Source organism: Varanus komodoensis, unplaced genomic scaffold (genome assembly GCF_004798865.1).
Source record: "Varanus komodoensis strain SLA01 unplaced genomic scaffold, ASM479886v1 scaffold1, whole genome shotgun sequence".
In the NCBI taxonomy this organism is placed as follows: Eukaryota; Metazoa; Chordata; class Lepidosauria; order Squamata; family Varanidae; genus Varanus; species Varanus komodoensis.
Genome location: NW_025335268.1, coordinates 125,938,962 through 125,958,695, shown reverse-complemented (window position 1 = coordinate 125,958,695; position 19,734 = coordinate 125,938,962). Strand labels below are relative to the sequence as shown.

General features: G+C 38.8%; 1 protein-coding gene across 6 annotated transcripts in view; it reads right to left on the bottom strand.

The window, feature by feature from the left end:
- Positions 1 to 1,406: 1,406 nt before the first annotated feature.
- Positions 1,407 to 19,734, bottom strand: part of PPARD (peroxisome proliferator activated receptor delta) — a 58,833-nt gene continuing 40,505 nt past the window's right edge. For 5 of the 6 annotated variants that reach the window (XM_044444858.1, XM_044444867.1, XM_044444850.1 and 2 more), the window contains 5 exons: positions 15,019 to 15,170; positions 13,685 to 13,823; positions 11,142 to 11,344; positions 9,048 to 9,498; positions 1,407 to 5,638 (listed from right to left, as the gene is read on the bottom strand). In XM_044444858.1, coding sequence (XP_044300793.1) covers positions 5,391 to 5,638; positions 9,048 to 9,498; positions 11,142 to 11,344; positions 13,685 to 13,823; positions 15,019 to 15,170 — 1,193 coding nt within the window. In that variant the 3' untranslated portion in view covers positions 1,407 to 5,390. The remainder of the gene's footprint in view (positions 5,639 to 9,047; positions 9,499 to 11,141; positions 11,345 to 13,684; positions 13,824 to 15,018; positions 15,171 to 19,734) is intronic. The other variant, XM_044444893.1, reaches the window with a different exon arrangement.

Genomic DNA, 19,734 nt, shown 5'->3' with positions numbered 1-19,734 from the left:
ATAAAAGCTTGTACAGTATTCCTATTAGGAACCAATCCCTGGTACTTTTTGTTCACTGTTGAACCAAAAAAAAAAGACCCAAGATTTATATTTTTGATCCATTTGCAACTGAAGAGCAACCACCTTCATATGTTGGTCAATTACACTGAAAGAGCTTTAAAGAAATCACAGCGCTGTTCTGTGGATTCAGGATGGTAGCCTGAATATGCCAAGCAACTTGCATATGTGGTACAGTGTTCTTTTGAGTCTTATATAGGCATGGCTCCCCAAACTTGAATGCCTGAGTAGGTACAGAGGACGGTGATCCACGTCAATGAGTAACCACACCACACATCTGCCAGAGCTGCAGGATGAAAGGATTTCTTTCTAGGAGTCAAACACTGAACAACTTGCTTGAAGTAGGTGAGTGGCAATATTATGACTCTTGTAGCAGTCATACCAGTCTTTAGCCTAGGAAAAATAATGACCCAGCACTTTCTGACAGGAGATAAGCCTTGAGCAGTTTCTTCTTGAAGGAGCACCTCCTACAGTGTTTGAGATTTAACCAGTTAGAGAAAAGAAAGTTCACAAAACTATAGGGGAACACCTTCTGTCCACATTCAGTACAGTTCATAAGAAATATGTCCCCTGAAAAATTGAATGTAGTTTTAGACCAAATTCTATTAGAGAGAAAACCCTGTTAAATATCTATATAAGGAATGTGACTATTTATGTAGATATATGTGCTTATGGACTAAGAATAAGCATACTGTTGATAGCCAGTTTGTGCAGATCCCTAATGATTTCATCTCTAAACCCCTTCTGCATCTAGCCTGGTTTGAGACTGTGTGTATAGGAACTGGCCCAGACTATATTCATACAAGGAGGCAACAATTGTGGTTACTAGATGAAGACCACTGCAAAGCAGCCTTTCCTAGGAAACAGCTGCTTCACACATATAGTCTAAGTAGGTACACTGTGTATACACAGAGCAGGCATTTGCAATCAGCAGTATATCTAGTCAGCGTTTCAACGTAGTGTTAGAGACAATTTTTGCTACCTGTTTGTCTTAGTTTCTCTAAGAAGAGATGAATCTATTTGCTTTTCAGACCCCACTTGCTTCTTTCAGACCCATTTTTTCAAGACATTCTTCAGTTCTAATTGATATGTAAAAGCTTCCTTCAAAATCACATTAAGACAGAAACAAATTAAAGATAGGGCTCAATGTAATGCTTTCACCCAGAAACACATTTTCTTTTTAAAAAGATGATTTTACCATCCAGATTAAAATTTCAGTGCAATTTAAAACTTGTATAATACATTGTGAATATGCTGTCCCAATGAAATGCATATATGAATTTTATAACAGATAAGATGGACCTGAAGAATCTGAAACAGAAGGAAAGAACTGCTTATAGTTTCTTAAATAGTTTCTTAAATATTTATTCCAATTTAAAGTTGTCAGACACTATTGATATTATTAAAAACACCTGGAGCTTGAACTTCTAGCAAAAATATACATTTCATTTTGAGGATTGCTACAGTATCCCACCCCACACACAAAAAAGAAAAAATGTGTATACTCCTCAAGTGCTGGAAATGCTCAGAATCTCCTGAGGGTGTCAGGGATAGAGGTCTTCAAGGGCAGTGGGTGAAGATGAAGGTCCAAGGCATACACTCAAAAGCGAAAACCACAAACCATTCCTTTCAGAGTTTTGCTCATCTTTTCTGGCTCCTGCTACATGAATACTTTAATTTGTTTTACTAGCACATTCCACCAGCCTCACACCAGTCCTGTGAGGTAGAGGTGGAATATCCATTAAAGAGGCACAGCAAAGTCAAGTACCAACCGTTACATCAGTGCAGAGCTGGCAGAAGATTGCAGGTTAAGCACCTTGCTTCCCCGTGAACTAACAAGAAAATACAAAATTCCAACCAAGTACACATAGTAGCTATCATGTCTACATAGTGAATGGGATTACTCTGTGGTCAAAGACTACAAAGGTTTCCATAAACATTATGGATGTAGGAGTGGAGGAAGAAAAGCAGTATGTAATGGGAGTTGCTGCTGAACCATTGGTGGTCCCTGAGATTGGAAGTGACGGCAACCATTTGCCAAGTTTCTTACCAACAGTGATATCAGGGACCACACAGGTGCTGTGCCATGGAGAAACAGCTTGATTGGCAGAATAGTAGGCATTGTATATTCCACAGATAAGATCCAAAATGCCTCAGATAAGAGCACTTATGTGATCTTATCACTGCATTTTCAAAAACTAAAGATTTTTTTTTTTTTTAAATCCCACTTATCATTCTTAAGAAGTCTGGTTTTGCAGCACTGCAGGGCACTGGTCTTTGGGACCTGGGGCAGCTCTTCAAAGTGCTGCTACTGCTGTGTAGTTGTGCGGGAAGGAGTGGCTCCACCCCTATCCAATGGGCTCCATGTTCTAGGCATATGGGTTCTTGAAAGTAGGTGGCAAGTTGGGTTACAAATGGATCTCCATTCTTGATCATTTCACAATTAACTGATATTTTCCCTACCTAGTTTTTTTGTGACACAGCAAGAAGCAACAGAAATGTCTTTGCTGTTGTTTGTCCACACCACTAGACAAAAGGCCTAAATGTTGCATCAAAAGGCCTAAATGTTGTCAAACAGAATAATAAGAGCTTAAAGATGATGCCTGAATCTTTTCCCCAGTAAACTTTTTGCCTGCAAAAAGTTTACTATCTGCCAGGATGCTACAGCTTGGATTCATGTGTTGCACACGGAAGGAAAGTTCTTTCCTTCATGGCTAATACTGAAATCAGACTGTTAGTCCTTTAACAGACTAACATTTATAATGTTAATCAAAGACTACTAAAGGAGCCTACTGAGGAAGAATCTTACAGCCAGCACAGACATCAAGTGAACTGGTGAAAGAACAGAACAATTTGTTCTCAGTCTCCTGCATGGAATTCCTGGTTGCCTATGACTACCAGGTGAGCTGTTAAACATAAGCCTGAAATACAGGGATTGTGCCATATGAACAATCAGTTTGCTGAAAAAGAGCTGGTAACAAATTAGCAAGATAGCAAATTATAATCAAACTTAGCAATGCGGATGCCCCATTGGACATTTTATTGCAGTAGTTTTATATTTTTGCTTACTTAATAAGCAGAGTACTTAAAGGAAGCCAGGCCTGTGAGAACTGTAAAATTATGAGTTAAAAATTAGATGATCTTCTTACGGACCAGAATAGTTGCACAGCATTAAACATGAAACACGAAGTTAAGCCACTGGTCCATTGTGAAGCCACTTTTTACTTTTTCCTACTATATGGCACCTAATTATCTAAGGTAACCACAACACAGAGCAATCTTTACACCCAAAGCAATGCAGCTGGTCATTCACCCAGATTCTGGTCCAGGTAATGTATTCCAGAATTCTTTTCCTTTCTTTTGCATGGCTGGAGGGAGGGGAAAAATCAGAAATACGTGCCTCTCCTTCAGGTAATATAGGCATAAAAAGTTATAGGGGACATCCTCATAGATGGTGTATTGCATGGATAACAGTGTGAATCAAGAGCCTCAGAGAGAGGGGCTGCTGTTTTAATTATTATTTACCCCTTTGTATGGCCAGTGACGATCTGAATCAAATGGATGGTGCAATATGCAGTACACCAAACATAAAAAGCTGCCTTATACCATGTCAGATAATTTGTAAATGTACACAAGTCTCCAATTTTGCCTTGGGCAACACAGCCACGTCAACAAGTACCACAATTTAAACCTTGAAACCCTTAGGCCACTCTCCAGCATCATGCTAATTTTATGATGTAATTAATGCTGGAGATATATGGAACATGATCATAGCTTAAATAAACCAGAAAAGTCCCACAGTGCAGCAACCACACCTAGGCAGAATGGTTTCACACAGTCCAAATATTCATAGCATACTGACCTCACTGGTAAACTGGAGATCCTTCTGCACTAAATGGAAAAACAGAAACAAAACAAAAAACCCAAACCCTATGTTCAACTTGCAAAAGCTGTTGGGTAAGTTCCTAAAGAACTGAAGCAGGGCCAATTCAAGAAGCTGAGGGAGCTAAGAATATATTTTAGCCTGATCTAAGCCCCTGGGAAATATAAATTGTTGTGGCTATCTGGGGAAGGAATGTTGATGGCCAGATGACGAAATGCTGCTTACATATTCAGTGATCCTTGCTAACAGTTTTATTGCAAAGGTAGGGAAAACAATGGGCAAGAACAGCATTGTGTATGGTGGGCTTCCGGGAAAGGCACAGTTGCAGTTCACATATCAGACATCCTCCTTTGGATCTCTTAGGACATTTGGGGAAAATCAGGGAAGGGGTGGGGAAAGAGTATCAAAACAACAAAAACAATCATCATTGTCTTCACTAACATCCTTGAATCACCCTGACTTCACAGTTGTCGGTACTGCACTATTAAGATCAGAATCCATATTATATGCCCCCAAATAAAGGGGACCCTCAAGTGCTTAAACTTTTTTCCATACTCCAGAGTGTATGAAATCTAATCTGAAGGAAGCAAATGGCCTTTAGGGAGCTGCCATCTGAGAGCAAATTCTTACCCCAATCCCTTTCATGCCTAACTCCATGATTTGACAAGCATTGTAGTGGTGCAAGGAACATGGAAAAAGCTACCTCCATTCAACAACTTAGCAAGCATTCATAAAGAGCTTCACCAAATGGCATTGTAGAGTGCCCAGAAAGAGGGGGGGGGGGGAGGAAGAAACCAATATGGACGACAGGAAGTATGGCCTTTCGTGCAGATGGCATATCCTTTTTTGTGCACTGAGGAGAAGAGCAATGGCCTTTCCCCTCAAAGAGTCTTCAGAAGGAGTGTTCGTACCCTTCATAAAATACTTGGAGGTTTCTTTGGGAAATTTATAGACACATCCATGCCCTTTCTTTGTAACAAGAATTTATGATTTAGGGCCAAGCTAAAGTTCAGAGTGCCATATAAAAAAATATACAATGGATATATGATGTAAGTGCTGTTCCTGTACCTGCCAGACATGCCTCTGCTTGCTTTAATGGTTTGGACACAATCTCTGTTGTCCAACAAACAATCCACTCCATGTTTCAAGCATATTTGCAAGGTGTGTGTAAACACAGCAGCTGCTCTGGAACGGTGTAACAGCTGATCTGAAGCAACAGAGATTTAGCTTATGATGTGTCTTTAAGTTTTGCTTAATGTATGTTCATGGAAGCCCTACCACATGGTAGATACTAAGTCTTCTGCTGTATACGGCTATGTACAGTATGCAGCAATTGTATAGAAAAGCAATTCCAGTAGAAGGAATGGAAGACACAGGGGCTTTCTTTGCTAATATACAAAGCATTTTGCTGGATTCCATGGCTTTAACCTATCTCATAAATATCAGCTCCTCAGTACATGTCCTTGTAGATTTCCTGCAAGAGTGGGTGCAGAGAAGTCTCTGTCTCTGTCTTTTTTATCTTCTGCACTAGCTGTGCATGCTCAGTCACTAACTGTCGCAAGTCAGCCATTTTCTGCAGCAGCTTAGGGAAGAGGTATTGAGTATCTGGGTGGTTGGTCTGCAGGTGGAACTCAAGGGCCTGGAGGATATTATCCTGAATCTCTTCTACCTGTTTAACATTCATCAGCCCAGGACGATCTACACAGACAAAGAGAGAGGGAGAGAGAACGAGAGAGAGAGAGCATAAATTATTTGCTAAAGAGCTGTCCTTTTGAACATGTGAATATCATGTGAATATTTTGAATTTTCTCAAGAAGAGGTCAAGAAAGCCCACTGTTCAATGTGCTATAATTAAATTTGTAAGGAACTTTACTTGTGAGGGAGCATTAACGTATGGAACACCCCCTTTCCTAAATACATACAGAAGCATTCCTGAATACTGAAGTAATACATTCCCCCTCGAAAATATACACACACCCACCCACCCACCATCTCAAAACCCATCTCATGCTGCTGGTTGTATAAGCTGTTTCAACAATTGTGAAAAACAGCAACATTTGAAAGAGTAAGACACAAACTATTAAAGTAATTTTGAGCACTTCACAAGTGTCTGTCAAACTTCCTGCCTTTTTGCATTGCCTGTGAATTGTCTTTGGTCATGATCAAAGCTCCTGTATAATTTCCTTGTCCTTTTCTATAACTGTGGGCAACTAAGTCATGGAAATGTCTTTCAAATCTCCCCTCTCTTTAGTCTCTGAGAATGAGAAAGCTCATGCTAATGTTTGAGGGTCCCCTATCACGCCTTCTTCAGAAGAGCAGCTATAAACAACATTCCTGAAATTGTTAAGACTTTCCTCAGCCATTTTAATTTCATCAGGAAAAAAAGGCATCAGTGAAGTTGACCAACTCCCCAATCCCCAACATGGGCCATTTCAGCAAGGATAGGAAATAAGAAGGAAATGGTGATAAGGCAGGCAACAGGCATTTATTTTACCTCACTTAAACATGCCCTAGTTACACCCAGGCATCTTTGACAGCAGTTCAAAAAACAATGCAGCAGCCTGGAGGCTGACAAGGGCTACCTGTTTATACCCTATTTTGCATCAAGTTCTGCATCAGCTGTATTGATTCCCTAATCATGTCTCAATCCAAATCAAAGTGCTGATACTGACACTTAAAGCCTTTAATAGTTTAAGACCAAATTACTTAAAGAACAACCTATACCCAGATGAAAATTAAACCTATCAGGTCATTAAGATCAGCTACAAAAGCCTTGCTTGTATGACCACCCGGGAAGAAGGGAAAGTTGGCTGTCACAAATGAAAGCAAGGTCTTTTTAGCAATGCTCTTCCTTTATGAAATTCCCTCCCATACAACCAATATTATTATATATTCTGTGCCACCTTGTATTTAAAATGCCACTGCATTTTAAAAGGAAACCAATACATTTCTTAAACAAACAAAATTGTATTTTGTGAGACTATCACTAAACACATTGTGAATTGTGGTAAGGCACATTAATCAAAGTAGAAGAAAATTCCTGAGTGATTAGCTAAGCATTTAAAAATGTTTATGTGGTTTCAACTAAGATTCTTGAACCTTAGTCTGCAGCCAGGCACAACCACAGACAGCCTAAGAATATCAGTATACAAAAGCTCAGTGCATTTATTTCAAGCATCTTATCCTCCCAGCTCAGTCTACATGAGGAGGCCAACCAGTGGGATATTTAAAAGTGAGGCCAGAAGTTTCTTGTCACTACCCACAAAGAAGATATATTTTCTTTTGCTTCTATAGACTCTGATCAAACCAGTTCTTCAGGCTTTTGGCACACATAAGTTAAACGGAAAATACCTCATCTTCCTTTCAAAAGGACAATAAATGCACTAACAATTGTGTGGCTTCTGCCATAATTCCCAGAGTTTTCCAAGCATATTTAAAGATTCTCATATATGGGGGCAGGGGGAATGAACACATAGGTGCATTTCTATCTCCTTTAAAAAGGAAACCAATGTAGTGCAAACCTATCCATTCTCCTTGTCTGCTATTAAAAAGCATTCTTTACAGAGTTCCTTTCCTTTTTTCAGCACTGGAGCTCAGATCTTCTAGTATTTTTATCTATAGGTTTAGCTATGTAAGGGAGTAAACAGGCTTCTAAAAGACAATCTGCAGCAAGGCCACCACATTTGTTTGGTTAAACAGTCAAAAATCTGAACTGGGATGATTGACAAAGGAGAAATTGCTTAAAATGATCTATTTGTATGCACCATGACAGCCACACCCAATTTTATAAAAGAAACGTATGGATTCAGGCCCAATTATCTCAGGGTATCTTCAAGTATCTGTAAGGCACACAATGCAGCAAACATTGCTGAATGTAACAGCCACCAGTTGGATGGTTTTAAAATGGAATTCAACAAATTCCTGGAGAAGTTATTCAGGGGCACAATCCTACACAGGCATTATGGTCACTGCTAGTTTAGTTTAAATTTAGTTTGGATTGCCCTAGTAGTAGGTTCTGCTGGTGTGTGAGCAGCTTAATATAATGGCCAATATAATATTCCTAGGCTTTGAAGTAGCATGCCTCTCAATACTTGCTGCTGGGGAACACAATCAAGAAGGTGTTATTCTCATTATGTCATCCTAGTGGGATTCTCTTAGTCAACTGGTTGGCAAATATGGGAACAGACAGCTGAAACAGACACGTCTTTGGTCTGATCCCACTTTTATATTATTGTACATTTTATCCAGCTCCGCAGGGGCCCAAGTAGCCTTTGAAGGTTTTCCCCCTTCAGTCAGGATCCAAATGAGAAGTAGAAGAAACCTTGAAGAAAACAGTCCAGGAAATCATTGTCAAAGCAAAACAGGTGCTGTGTTACAGGTCCACTGATTCTCTCTGGCAAGTGCCTGCCAACCACTGTCTTCCTTTAAACTCATATGTGGGGTTAGAACATGTTTGGCAAGATACCATTAAGTTTGACTGTGGGAGAGAGTAAGGCTAATGGTTACAGCCTTACCAATAAGGCTGTAACCATTGGAAAGATACCAAAAAGGTCAAAAAGCATGAATAGAGCAGGTATAGAGGACTCACACTCAAAGAGTATAAGGAGGTAGGGGAGGAAAAGGAGGCATATGAGAAAAGATGAACTTTAAAAAGGTGAATAAAAAAGAGGAGCTGGCAAATATTCTAAAGACAAAAGAAGTGCGCAGTTGGATGCGCTTGCCTGAACATCTACGAAAGCAGACAATAATCCAAATCACCCTAGAAAAAGCTCAAGAATGCTTTGGGATTGGGCTAGCATACTGAGGAAAAAAAGAACAGACACTGAAGTTGTTCAGTGGAATCTTATGGATGTTTACTCTAGAATTAGTCGATTACATTCAATAAGACTTTATCCCACATCAGTGTGCACAGTGCAGATTGTTTAATGTTCAGATAAATTAGTAGCTGTTAACTAACCTTTACATCCAATTTGTATTTCAAACCATCATTAACTACCCATAGACTGGCAGTACATGGCTCTATCTTAATCAGCAAGCCATTAGAAGGCCTATACTATTGCTAGCAATTAACTTCTAACCCACCAGCCCAGTGAATATCCAGTCTCACCTCCACATAGGATGATGGCAGCTACAAACAGAGACAAGTCACTGTCATCCAGCTCCAGGGCATTGAACTTCACAGCAAACTCAAATTTGGGCTCCATGATTTCACTGAAGGGCTTGCGCAAGCTACGCAGGAACTCACGTGTCACAAAGCCATTCCCATTGGCCACCAGAAGTCCATCTTTGTTCATGATGGAGGCAAGCATGGTAAAGATGGCCTCATGCACCCCGTATTTCAGCAGAGTCACTTGGTCATTAAGATAAAGGCTGATGAAGCTAGGGATGCTCTTGGCAAATTCTGTGAGCTCCCGCACAGTCTCCACTGATGTGCACTGGCAACGGTAAAAAACATGGACACCTATCTCCTTGTATGGTGGTATCCCATTTACCAGCTGTTTCCACACCAGACCCTTTTCTGCTTGCCACAGGGTATCCATGTCATGAATCACAAAAGGCTACAAAGAATGAATATACAAAGTTAGGATGCTATAGTGAGGGATTTAGCCATAGGCTGGACAGAGTGACTTTGCTCATTTGTCTCTGGTGTTGATGATTAGTCAAAGCCTTCTGTTTGCAGTCATCAACAGAATGTAATGCACACAAAAATGAAAATTACAGTTATAAGAGTTTAGAAGCAATCTGCCAGTTTAGAAGCAATCCAGGTCTATTCCTCATCATCTGACCTTGAATTTGCTCTCTATCAATGATATCTAAACAACTACAAAAATAAGTACAGTTAAGTATAAACAAAAGTTTTTCTCACCATTCTGGAATGGAAATGTTTTCACAAAGAGGAATTTAGGATATTAGGTATCCTGATAAATGTAAACTGTATGAAGACTCTACAAATACACATGCTGATTTCTAGTTTTCTAAATGGATCAGCAAAGGTAGTACAATCTATATATTAGCAACTATACCCACATAATGTTTGATATCTCTGTTTTTCTCTACTTCCATATTAGAGAGCTTTAGCTATTAGGCCATACAGAAGTGGAATGAATGAATGAATGAATGAATGAATCTAACATTTACTGGGGGAAGTGCAATATTCAACTTTTCAACAGTATTATAAAACATAATGAAAAAATCATATATATTTACTACTCATATATATTTAGTACCTTATATATATATTAGTAAGTTATATTACAGGGATATTTATTTTCTGAACCTTCTCCCTAAAAATATGAGTTCTTCTATTTCAGCGTAGTATGACTGAAGCCTACTAAGACAAAATGATACAACCTCCCTTTTGTTTACTATTGTCTTCAACTTTCCTATTCGCAGCCTCATGTGCATTGCAGTAGTCCAAATGGAATTTCAGCATTACATTGATAACACTCTTTGACTATCTGTCCAGTGAAAGACACACAAACCGCAACAGACAAAACAGTGCTGTGAGCCACTGAAGACAAAATGGAGTCAAGAAACACGCTCAGCCTCTGAACCTGATCCTTTAGAGGAAATGTCAACCCCATTCAAAACAGATTGAACATCATTATTTTGAAAATAATTTTCACTGAGTTGTTTTAAGCCATGCTTTGAAGTGTTAATCTCTAATTTTTGTTTTACTGAAACTTGTGAAAGCTTCTCTTAAGTCCTTGAAATGGTCATGTTTGTATCTTAGCTCTGTTTCTTAAATGCATATTTGGCTTTTACCTTTGCTATATTATTTACTTTTACAGTTCCTTGCAGACTGTGCGTATAAACAAAACTTCTGAATTGTTCATTTATTTTGGGAAATCATACAGGACAGATCCTTAAAAAGGAAGGAATATGTCTTTCTATGGGAAAAATTCCCTTGCTGGAAACAGTGGACTAACACTCCCCCCTCCCTCAAGATTGAACCCAGTATAAATGTTGATGGCTAACTGAAAATCAATAAAATAACTTGTGGAAGACAAAATTTTGGTTATATAATCTTTCAAAAGCTCCTAGTGATATAATCCAGATTGTGCCAGTTGTGAACAAGACCATTAAGTTCTTCCAGGTATGTTAGCCTGTACAGGCAGCTCCCGTGCAGCACTGAATTTCTTGGGCTGCCAGTGACAGAGTCTCTGCTACATTTTGAGATATATGTGAATGAGGCACTTACTGGGGTGCTGCTGGCTTTCCCAGTCAGGATGCCTCGTGCTTTCTTTTTGGTCATGTTGAAATTTTTCAGGTAGGCATTGTAGATGTGCTTGGATAAAACTTTCAAGTCAGCTACCTGCTGGTTCTGGCAGTTGATCTCAGTTGCTGTCAGTCCTGCCACTAGCTTTCTTTTTTCAGCTTCTGGCATGCGGCCAAAACGAATGGCTGAAATAACATAATGAAGCACAGTTAGAGGTCTTACACTAGAAAGGGTAGAAATGGCTATGTTTACATGATGTAATCGTATCTTTCCCACTACACTTTCACTCAAGATTTTTTTCATAAGAAACCATTACTGATAGAGGGGAAAAACAAATATTTAATTTATGTAATGATAATAGCATTGTTTCAAAGAGCTCAAGGAAGTGTGCACGATACCTGTCACCCCATTTTTACACTCAAAACCACCCTGTTAACTAGGTTAAGCTGAGAGATATTGATTGAATCAATGTGACTTGGTGAACTTCAGTGGCTAAGTGAGGATTAAACCTGTGTATTAAGCACTACCTCACACTGGCTCCCAAACTAATTAAGCATGAACTCAAATTAATCTATAGATGCAACATAAAAAATAGACCAGAGATGAAAGATATTCCCTTTCTAAGGGAATGTACATATATCTCTCATTTAAGAGATGCAACCACATGCAGGGTGCCTCAGCTGAGATTTCTTGCAAGTCACAAGACTGATAAAGGATCATTGTTGGCACGACACAGGCTGTGTACAGCTGGCTTCCCAGAGCAAGTAGGTTCAAGTCCTTTTAGGAAAAAAGATATATGCCTTTTTCTGAGATGCCTGCCACAATATCTGCTCCAATGTACATCTGAGAAAGGCAGATATCTTGAAATTTATGGCACAATTGCAGTCAGACCATATTGTATCACACACAAATCAAATGGGAAGGAAGGAGGCTACTCTCTTCTCCAAAGTACATGCAGCATTTTCCCCTTTATCACCCTACATGCCACTGTACATCCCCTTTATCACCCTAATTAACATGCCCTCAGTTCTAATGTTTTGCATGTCACAGTAAGAAGTTGGGAATATGACAACGATCCAGTTCACATGTCAGGGCAGCAAATCATGGGTTATTAACACAAGATTCATGGGAACTCACAATATCTGTGACTTCTGCTATCTGTAAACAACATCAAATCACCCTGATCGAATGTAGTGTAATGTAAACCCAGTGGTTAATTTGGCTTATATTAATAATTTACATTATCAATAATTATAAAATTATTATTATATACATATAAATACATAAACCATATAATGAATATTCTCCAAAGCTAAACCAAGAAAAATGCATATTTTCAATAAATATATTCCGTGGAGTTTACTCTTTCACAGATGTACCTAGGATTGCAGCCTCAGTGTCAGGATCTGAAGCCTTGACACAGCTCCCCCTGCTGATGAGAAGCACAGTTCACCATGCAAATGATTGTAGGACCAGGAGCAGACCTGTAGGTGCTGCAGGGAATGGAGCTTGCCCAGTGCTCAGCTTTGCTTCAGCCCCACAATTCTTTGTGGGGTTGCATTGTGTTCCTGAGCATGCTTCTAGTCTTGCCCTGTTCTCAATCATGCTTTTGATTCCTGCTCCTGCACTTGCCTTTAATCCAACTCTGCCTTGCCATGTACCTGTTTCTTGTCCTCGCTGACATAACTTGTCTCTAGACTGTGCCTTTGTCTCTGACCCTGCTTTGCCTTGTTGGTATCTGAAATCAACCTATGTCTGGCTTTTGACTTTTCTCTGGTCCTCTTAAACCCTACTAAGACATCTGTTCCTCTCCAGCACCTGTAGTCCCAGTGTTCTAGCCAAGGCACCTGTTGCCTATATCCCAGCGCTGACACTTATGATCAAATTAAAAACAATACTTTAAAACATATGTTTGCTTTCTTTTACCAAAAAAACCCCTCTTGTGGTGGTCTCTGATCCTGACTATATAGGGATCAGAGGGAGAGCATTTAATCCCTCCTTTGCAAAGTCATTTTCCCACCAAAAATCTTTCCCAATTCCACTACTGGACCCTGAAAGATGCTTTTTGCTATAAGTAGCATATCTTAGGTTAAACAACTTTAGAAAGTGCTTTCAGTAGCAATTTCATATTTTCTCTAAAAAAAACACAAATAGAATGAAGGCTTTTCAGAACAAATAAATATTTTGAGAAGTTAAGACATATTTTAGTTTCTGCTGTGAGGATTTTCAGTGCTGCCTTTTAATGCTGAGAACTTTTATATTGATTACGGCTGTTCTATTATGCTTTATTAGCTATTTTAAACCATCCTGGAAATATTTAATTGAAGGGTAGAATCTAAATATTTTAAATAAAATAAAGCCTGGTTTTCAAAATGAAGGAAGTCAGGCACCTTTATGATACACCAAGTAAGGCATCCCAAAAAATCAGTAGTCATTGTAAAACAAATTGCCTATGATAAAGACATAGTTCCATTCCTCCCTATGCCCTTGACCCTTCATTCAAAGCTACAGGACGGATGCCTCACCATTATGTGACATGCCCAGGGAGAGGCATTTCTGAAAGCGGCAGTACTGGCACTTGTTTCGGTTCTTTTTCTGAATCTTGCAGTTCCGCTCACATTTCTCATATTCCAACTTCATACGGATTGTTCGACGAAAGAAGCCCTGTGGGTAAGTGAATAAAAGAATGAAGCAGATATTAACAGGAAGTTTGTTTATTTTAATAACAGTTCCTTCAACAGTGCAAGGTTAATATATCAGCTTGATTCTCGGGACAAAGCAACAACAGACCATAACAACAGAGAGCCAGTGTGGTGTAGTGGTTAAGAGCGTGGGACTGGGACTCAGGCGATCTGGGTTCTAGTCCCTGCTCAGCCATGGAGCCACCTGGGTGACTTCGGGCCAGTCACAGACTCTCAGCCCAACCTACCTCACAGGGTTGTTGTGGGGATAAGACGGAGGAGGAGAATGATGTAAGCTGCCTTGAGCCCTTTGGAGGAAAAAGGCAGGATATATATCGAAAAATAAATAAAATAAATAAATAAAACCTCTACCACAGGGGTAAACATACACACATATAAAAAAGAATGCTACAGGGAGGAAGGGAAGCCTAAACATGTTTCTTCTATGTGGGAAATAATGCAAGAGACTTGTAATGCCACAAACTGCCAGGAGGGGGACAAAGATAGACAAATTCCAGCTTCTCAACATTCTTACTGCCTTTCCACAGCCTTAGTTTTGTTTTTTGGCCTTGAAGAATTTTGGCATCACTTAGACACTGAATAACTCAGCAATGTTGGCATGTGTGGGGGGGCATGGATGGAATTTTGTAATTGCTACAGCAAGCCAAACAATTAGGAGTAAAATATGTTCACAGGTGCTCTGTGGCATATGCCAGTCAAGGATAACTTCTCAAAGCAACATCTATGATCTCAGAGAGACCAGGGATTCACTGGAGGACAGTGAGACTATGGAGAAAGGTACAAAAAATACTCGGCTGGAGAATGCAATTGCTATGCAAACTCCTATGCAACAAAGGGACAAATTCCAGAGGGGTAGCCATATTAGTTTCTGCAGCTTATGAGTCTTACTGCTTGCCTATTTCAAGACCTATAGTGACTTTGTGTCCTCTGAACATGTCAATCCATTAATACTACTGATTTTGCTTAGTGAGGCTTCCGTTCTGCACTACCAAAATAGAATTTTTTTTAGTCCTCTATTCTGATTGCGGCAGAGAGATACTTAGGACTTTAAGAAGGAAATATTTGGTTTCCTTCTATTGGTTGTTTACCGAAAACAAATGGCCTATTTCCTATATATTTCAGCCTGCGCAGGGACTTAGATAACATATGATACATACCTTACAACCCTCACATGCATGCACTCCATAGTGGAACCCTGATGCCTTGTCACCGCAGACCCTGCATTCTACATTCAGGCTTCCTGAGGCTGCCTCATCACAGCCCATCTGGAGTTGGTCTGACAGAGAAGGAGAAGAACTCTGGGAAAGATCTAACAGGAAACAAAACTAAAAGTCACTGCTTTCCCATTCTACAAGAGTATTTGGCCATGCACATATCAGCTCTACAGAAGAACATCCTCACTTGCATTTTGCACTCCCTAGACATAATCAAATGGTTTGCATCTGTAAACTGCAGGGTTTTAGAGAAAGAACGAGGTTTTGCTCACATCTTGCATCAGGGAGCATAAGACTGATACAAACTGAGTTATCTAATCCATTGTTTATAGTATGCATGTCATTTCCTAGTTTTGTTCATGCTCAGAACAGATAAAGAATGCAGACTAATTCCATCTTTCCAGGACAGAGAACACAGTAGTGCTATTGCATTAGCGCCCCCAAACTGCAGAGACAATTTAAGAGATTAAACTTAACATTCCTCAACAAGCAGTTCTGAGACTACAAGACTGTTGTTCACAACAAAATTTCTTGCCATTGCAACTAAGCCAATAGACTATGCAAAAGAACTGCTCAGAGTGCCTGTACCCTTTTTATTCCCAGGTCAAGCCAAATTATATTTTCTTTTTTAGTAGAGCAATTACTTATTCATTTGTATTAATGCTGAATACATTAGCCAATACAGAAGTTTTAAAATCTCAAATCAATTTTCATGGTTCTGTAGCTCAGCTCTTTGGTGAAAAATCTGGCATAAGCCTTGAAAATAAAAATGACAAATACCTGATGTTTCAGAGGAAGACTTTTCTGCTGTCTAGTCTAAATATCAGCACAGATTTGCAACAAATATGGCAGAAAGAGATTTTAAAATGTCCTACTCCCATTTGTACTTCAATATTTTTAACGTTTGTGAAAGCCTGATGCTAATCAAATCTCTTAATACCAGACATGCATCATCACAGTCATGTCACCACTATTAAGTATATGCAAAATACTTTAATGATATCTGGAGTTCTAAAACAGGAATTGCACTGGATATTTTTCTGATGGTATCTACTCAGTTACCTTGAGCTTCTGCAATATGAATAAAAGACATATATATCAGCAATGTAAATGCTGTCAGCCTGAAATATGGGAGAAGATTAACTAAATGGTATATGTCTACCTTTTAAAAGTATGTTTTAATGTGACCCATCTGCATTTACTCATCACTTTTTTTCTGATAAGCAGTCAATCAGTTTAGGAAGTCTAAATCTAATTCAGGGATGGGAGGGATACATCTATGCTGTACACAGCTGCTTATGTTGTAGAATACAGAGTCAATGAAACATTGTCCCCAGTTCTCTATGCAAGAGAATAAAATATTTGCTTCTGCTCACCATTTTCCATTCATTTCCAGAGTAAGCCTACTACCCTAATAATATTAAAGCAGAATGTAGACCTACAGGAAAGACCTATGGCAATTTACCGGTTTATTACACATACAACACTTATACAGTAAATATTTTAAATAACATTAATCATTAGAATAGTGATTTTATAGCAATTCTCATATTTCATATTTAAAGAGGCACAGGACTTGCCCTTCATTTAAGGTGAATTGAAAGGAAAAACGGTATCTGCCAGTATAAGTATCAAAATTCTACTGTTTTTAAAAATAACATGTTTACAGTTATTAATATTTAACTCAGTATCTATAATCTAACCAGTGAGATCTATAATTATGCAAAATTTCAAATAGATCTGCTGAAAAATGGCTACATATAGATTAAGTTAAAAAGTGCTGATGATGGATGTTTTTTGTAGTTTGTTGTTTTTTAGGATTATAATTCAAATAAAACTTATTTTTATAAATCTATAAAAAGTGCTGAAAATCGACACTTTGTACTTTTTTTCTTTAAGCTGTTGCTTAGCAAATCCTGTATTTCTTTCAAATTCTGGAGAAACTACTGATGTACTTTATTCAGACTTGAAGAGGTGGTGTGTGCCTTTCATTAGTTTAATGAGTTTGGAGCAAGATTTTTTCTGCCCCATGCAAGGCTATGGAAGCAACTGTTGGTAAAGTTATGTTGGGTATGTTCAGCTTCACTCTGAAGACAGGCAGCCAATACTTTACTGTTTTGAATTCCAGCGTTCCTATCAGCATTCTGAGAGTGGGGAAGGGGTAGCAGGGAATTGTCATCTGAGAGTGAGATAATTTTGAAGGCTGAGGGGATCACTCTCACTGACTGACTGATGAATGAATCACTACTGAAAAAGGAAGAAAAGAAGAAAGGTATGCTGTAACAGAACTGTCCCATGAGCAGTGACAATATTGTACAATTTCACAACTTCTGCTTCCTTACAAGCAACAAAAAGGCATGGGTCAGGGGTCAACTCACAGAATTCATCTAGTAACACACTAAGGTTCACATACGTTATAAAGCAATACAGGACCATGACAATGTGGGGCAACTGGTCCCAGGCACTCTATCTTCCCCATCCTGAAAGACCAAGAAAAACTGTGGATGCATGGTGAATAAGTCTTAAGAGAGCACCACTCATCTGTTAAGGCATCAGCCCAAGCTTCTAATTTTTTGGCTTTGTGAAATTCAATGTTTTATTATTATAATTGGACTATAACATTTATTAGTCCTAATTTCCCTGTGCTTTGCTCACTTGTACCAAACCAAGTCAGCTATACAAACAAGTTCTACTATACAACCCCTCTAAAAAACAGCAATAGACAACAGAAAGGCTGACTAAACCATCTGGGTCCCTCTACAAGATCATTCGTACTAGATTCTTAGTTAACTACAGCATGCAGTGGCTGGGTATTGTCTTTGACTGTTATTTGAGGCATAAGAAAAAAAAATAAACATGAAACTGGAATTAGGATTGCACTTCAAGGGAGGCGCACTCTCTAGATGAACTAGATCAAACTTATCAATAAGGAGAAGATGAAAGAAGACAGACAAACATGACTCAAAAGTATAAGGACTTCTGATATGAAAAGTGACAAAAAGACAATATTTAAACATAAAAGGAAGAGTGACAAACTTAGCAAAACAGGAAAAAGATCAAAAGCAGGTATTCTTGATTTCCTCAGAGAAGAGAAATCAAAGGAAGACCAAAAAGCAGATGGCTGCTGCAGTAGTCTAAACCAGGAAAGATTACATGGAGGGAAAATCAAGCCCCTGAGATGGCCAGCCCTACCAAATTGTAATCAAGGTATGGTGAAAATTTTGCCTCATGAGGGAAAAAAATCTAGTTGTAATAGAGGCATTCCACACATTGATAGAATCACTCTTTGATTTTTATGTAACATGCATATAATAATGTACACATTATATATAAGCTTTATTTGATACATGAGGTCAGTAAGTAGAAAACCTTATGATAGTATTGCACAACCTTATTATGCAGTTTGATTGGTAAGGTTATTAATATTTTATTTTTCCTCTGATACTATCTTTTCCAACCAAGAATGACCATTATACCTGTCCAAGATAGGCTGCACTCACATTTTCCTTAAATCCTGACACGAAGAGCTGTCCAAAATAAAGTGATTTTCAATTTGCTCAGTACCACACACACAATCCTCATTAAAAACATTTTTGGCATCAACCTCCTACTGCATTTGAATGGCTGTAATTAAATCTTTATAACTTAAATGCCCAGCATAAAACATAAAAGTAACACATATCTGTCAAATTAGAAGATAAAAACTAGATACAATAGCAAAACTATGGACAGTTTTAACATAGAGAGTCCAACTACTTGAATTATAAGAAAAAGTCAGCAGGGGACAACTACATTCTGGTTGCAATATTGTTATGAGAAGCAAAATATCACCAAATGGGTGTTGTGCTTTCACAGTAAGAAAGAAGCTTAGAAACATTAGTGGTTGAATGGAAAGACTGAAAATCATATTTTCACCAAATCTGGTTGAATATGCAGGAGGAAATGTCAGTGAAACAGTCAGACATGGGACAAAATGTGCTTAGACTGCCTGTTCTCATTGCCCCTCCCAAACAAAGGAAGGTTGGTGACTACTAGGAAAGGACTTTTTTGATCTCAACATTCTGGTTAAACAACAGTCTTCCCAAATTGGTTTGCCTGGCATCATCTTTATGGGTTTTTTAAAAATAGCATGCAGATACCTTCTTATTCATCCAGGCCTTTAATACCTTATAATCTGTTTTATAGGCTCTACTGGAACAATGGGAAGAGGTTAGCATAGTGAACTTCTGCAGTGTCTAAAAGTTGGGATAGCTTATTGAAACCACATCAAGGCATAATGGCCTTCAACTTGTTAGAATGAGCATCAGCAATAATTGCTTTGAAGCTGCCTTCCCCAGTCACCCTGTAGATAAGAGCTGCCTTTACCATGAGAATGAAATTATTTGCCTTACTAAAGCAGCTTTGCTCTCAGAAGCTGCTTTCCCCAAGTATATTCTTTAGATAAGAGCTGTGAGAACCAAAACTGTTTCCTTTACTGAAGCAGCTTTGCCTCCACCTCTCAGGAAAACCTATGTGTATTGACAACTGCTGAAACTCTGGGAGAGCAGATATTTACAAAATTCATCTAGGCCATGAGAAAGCTCATGAAGCATCCACCAGCCAATTCAGGGAACCAATATAGCCACAGATAAGGGGAGTGTAAGCCTTCTTTTGCTTGTT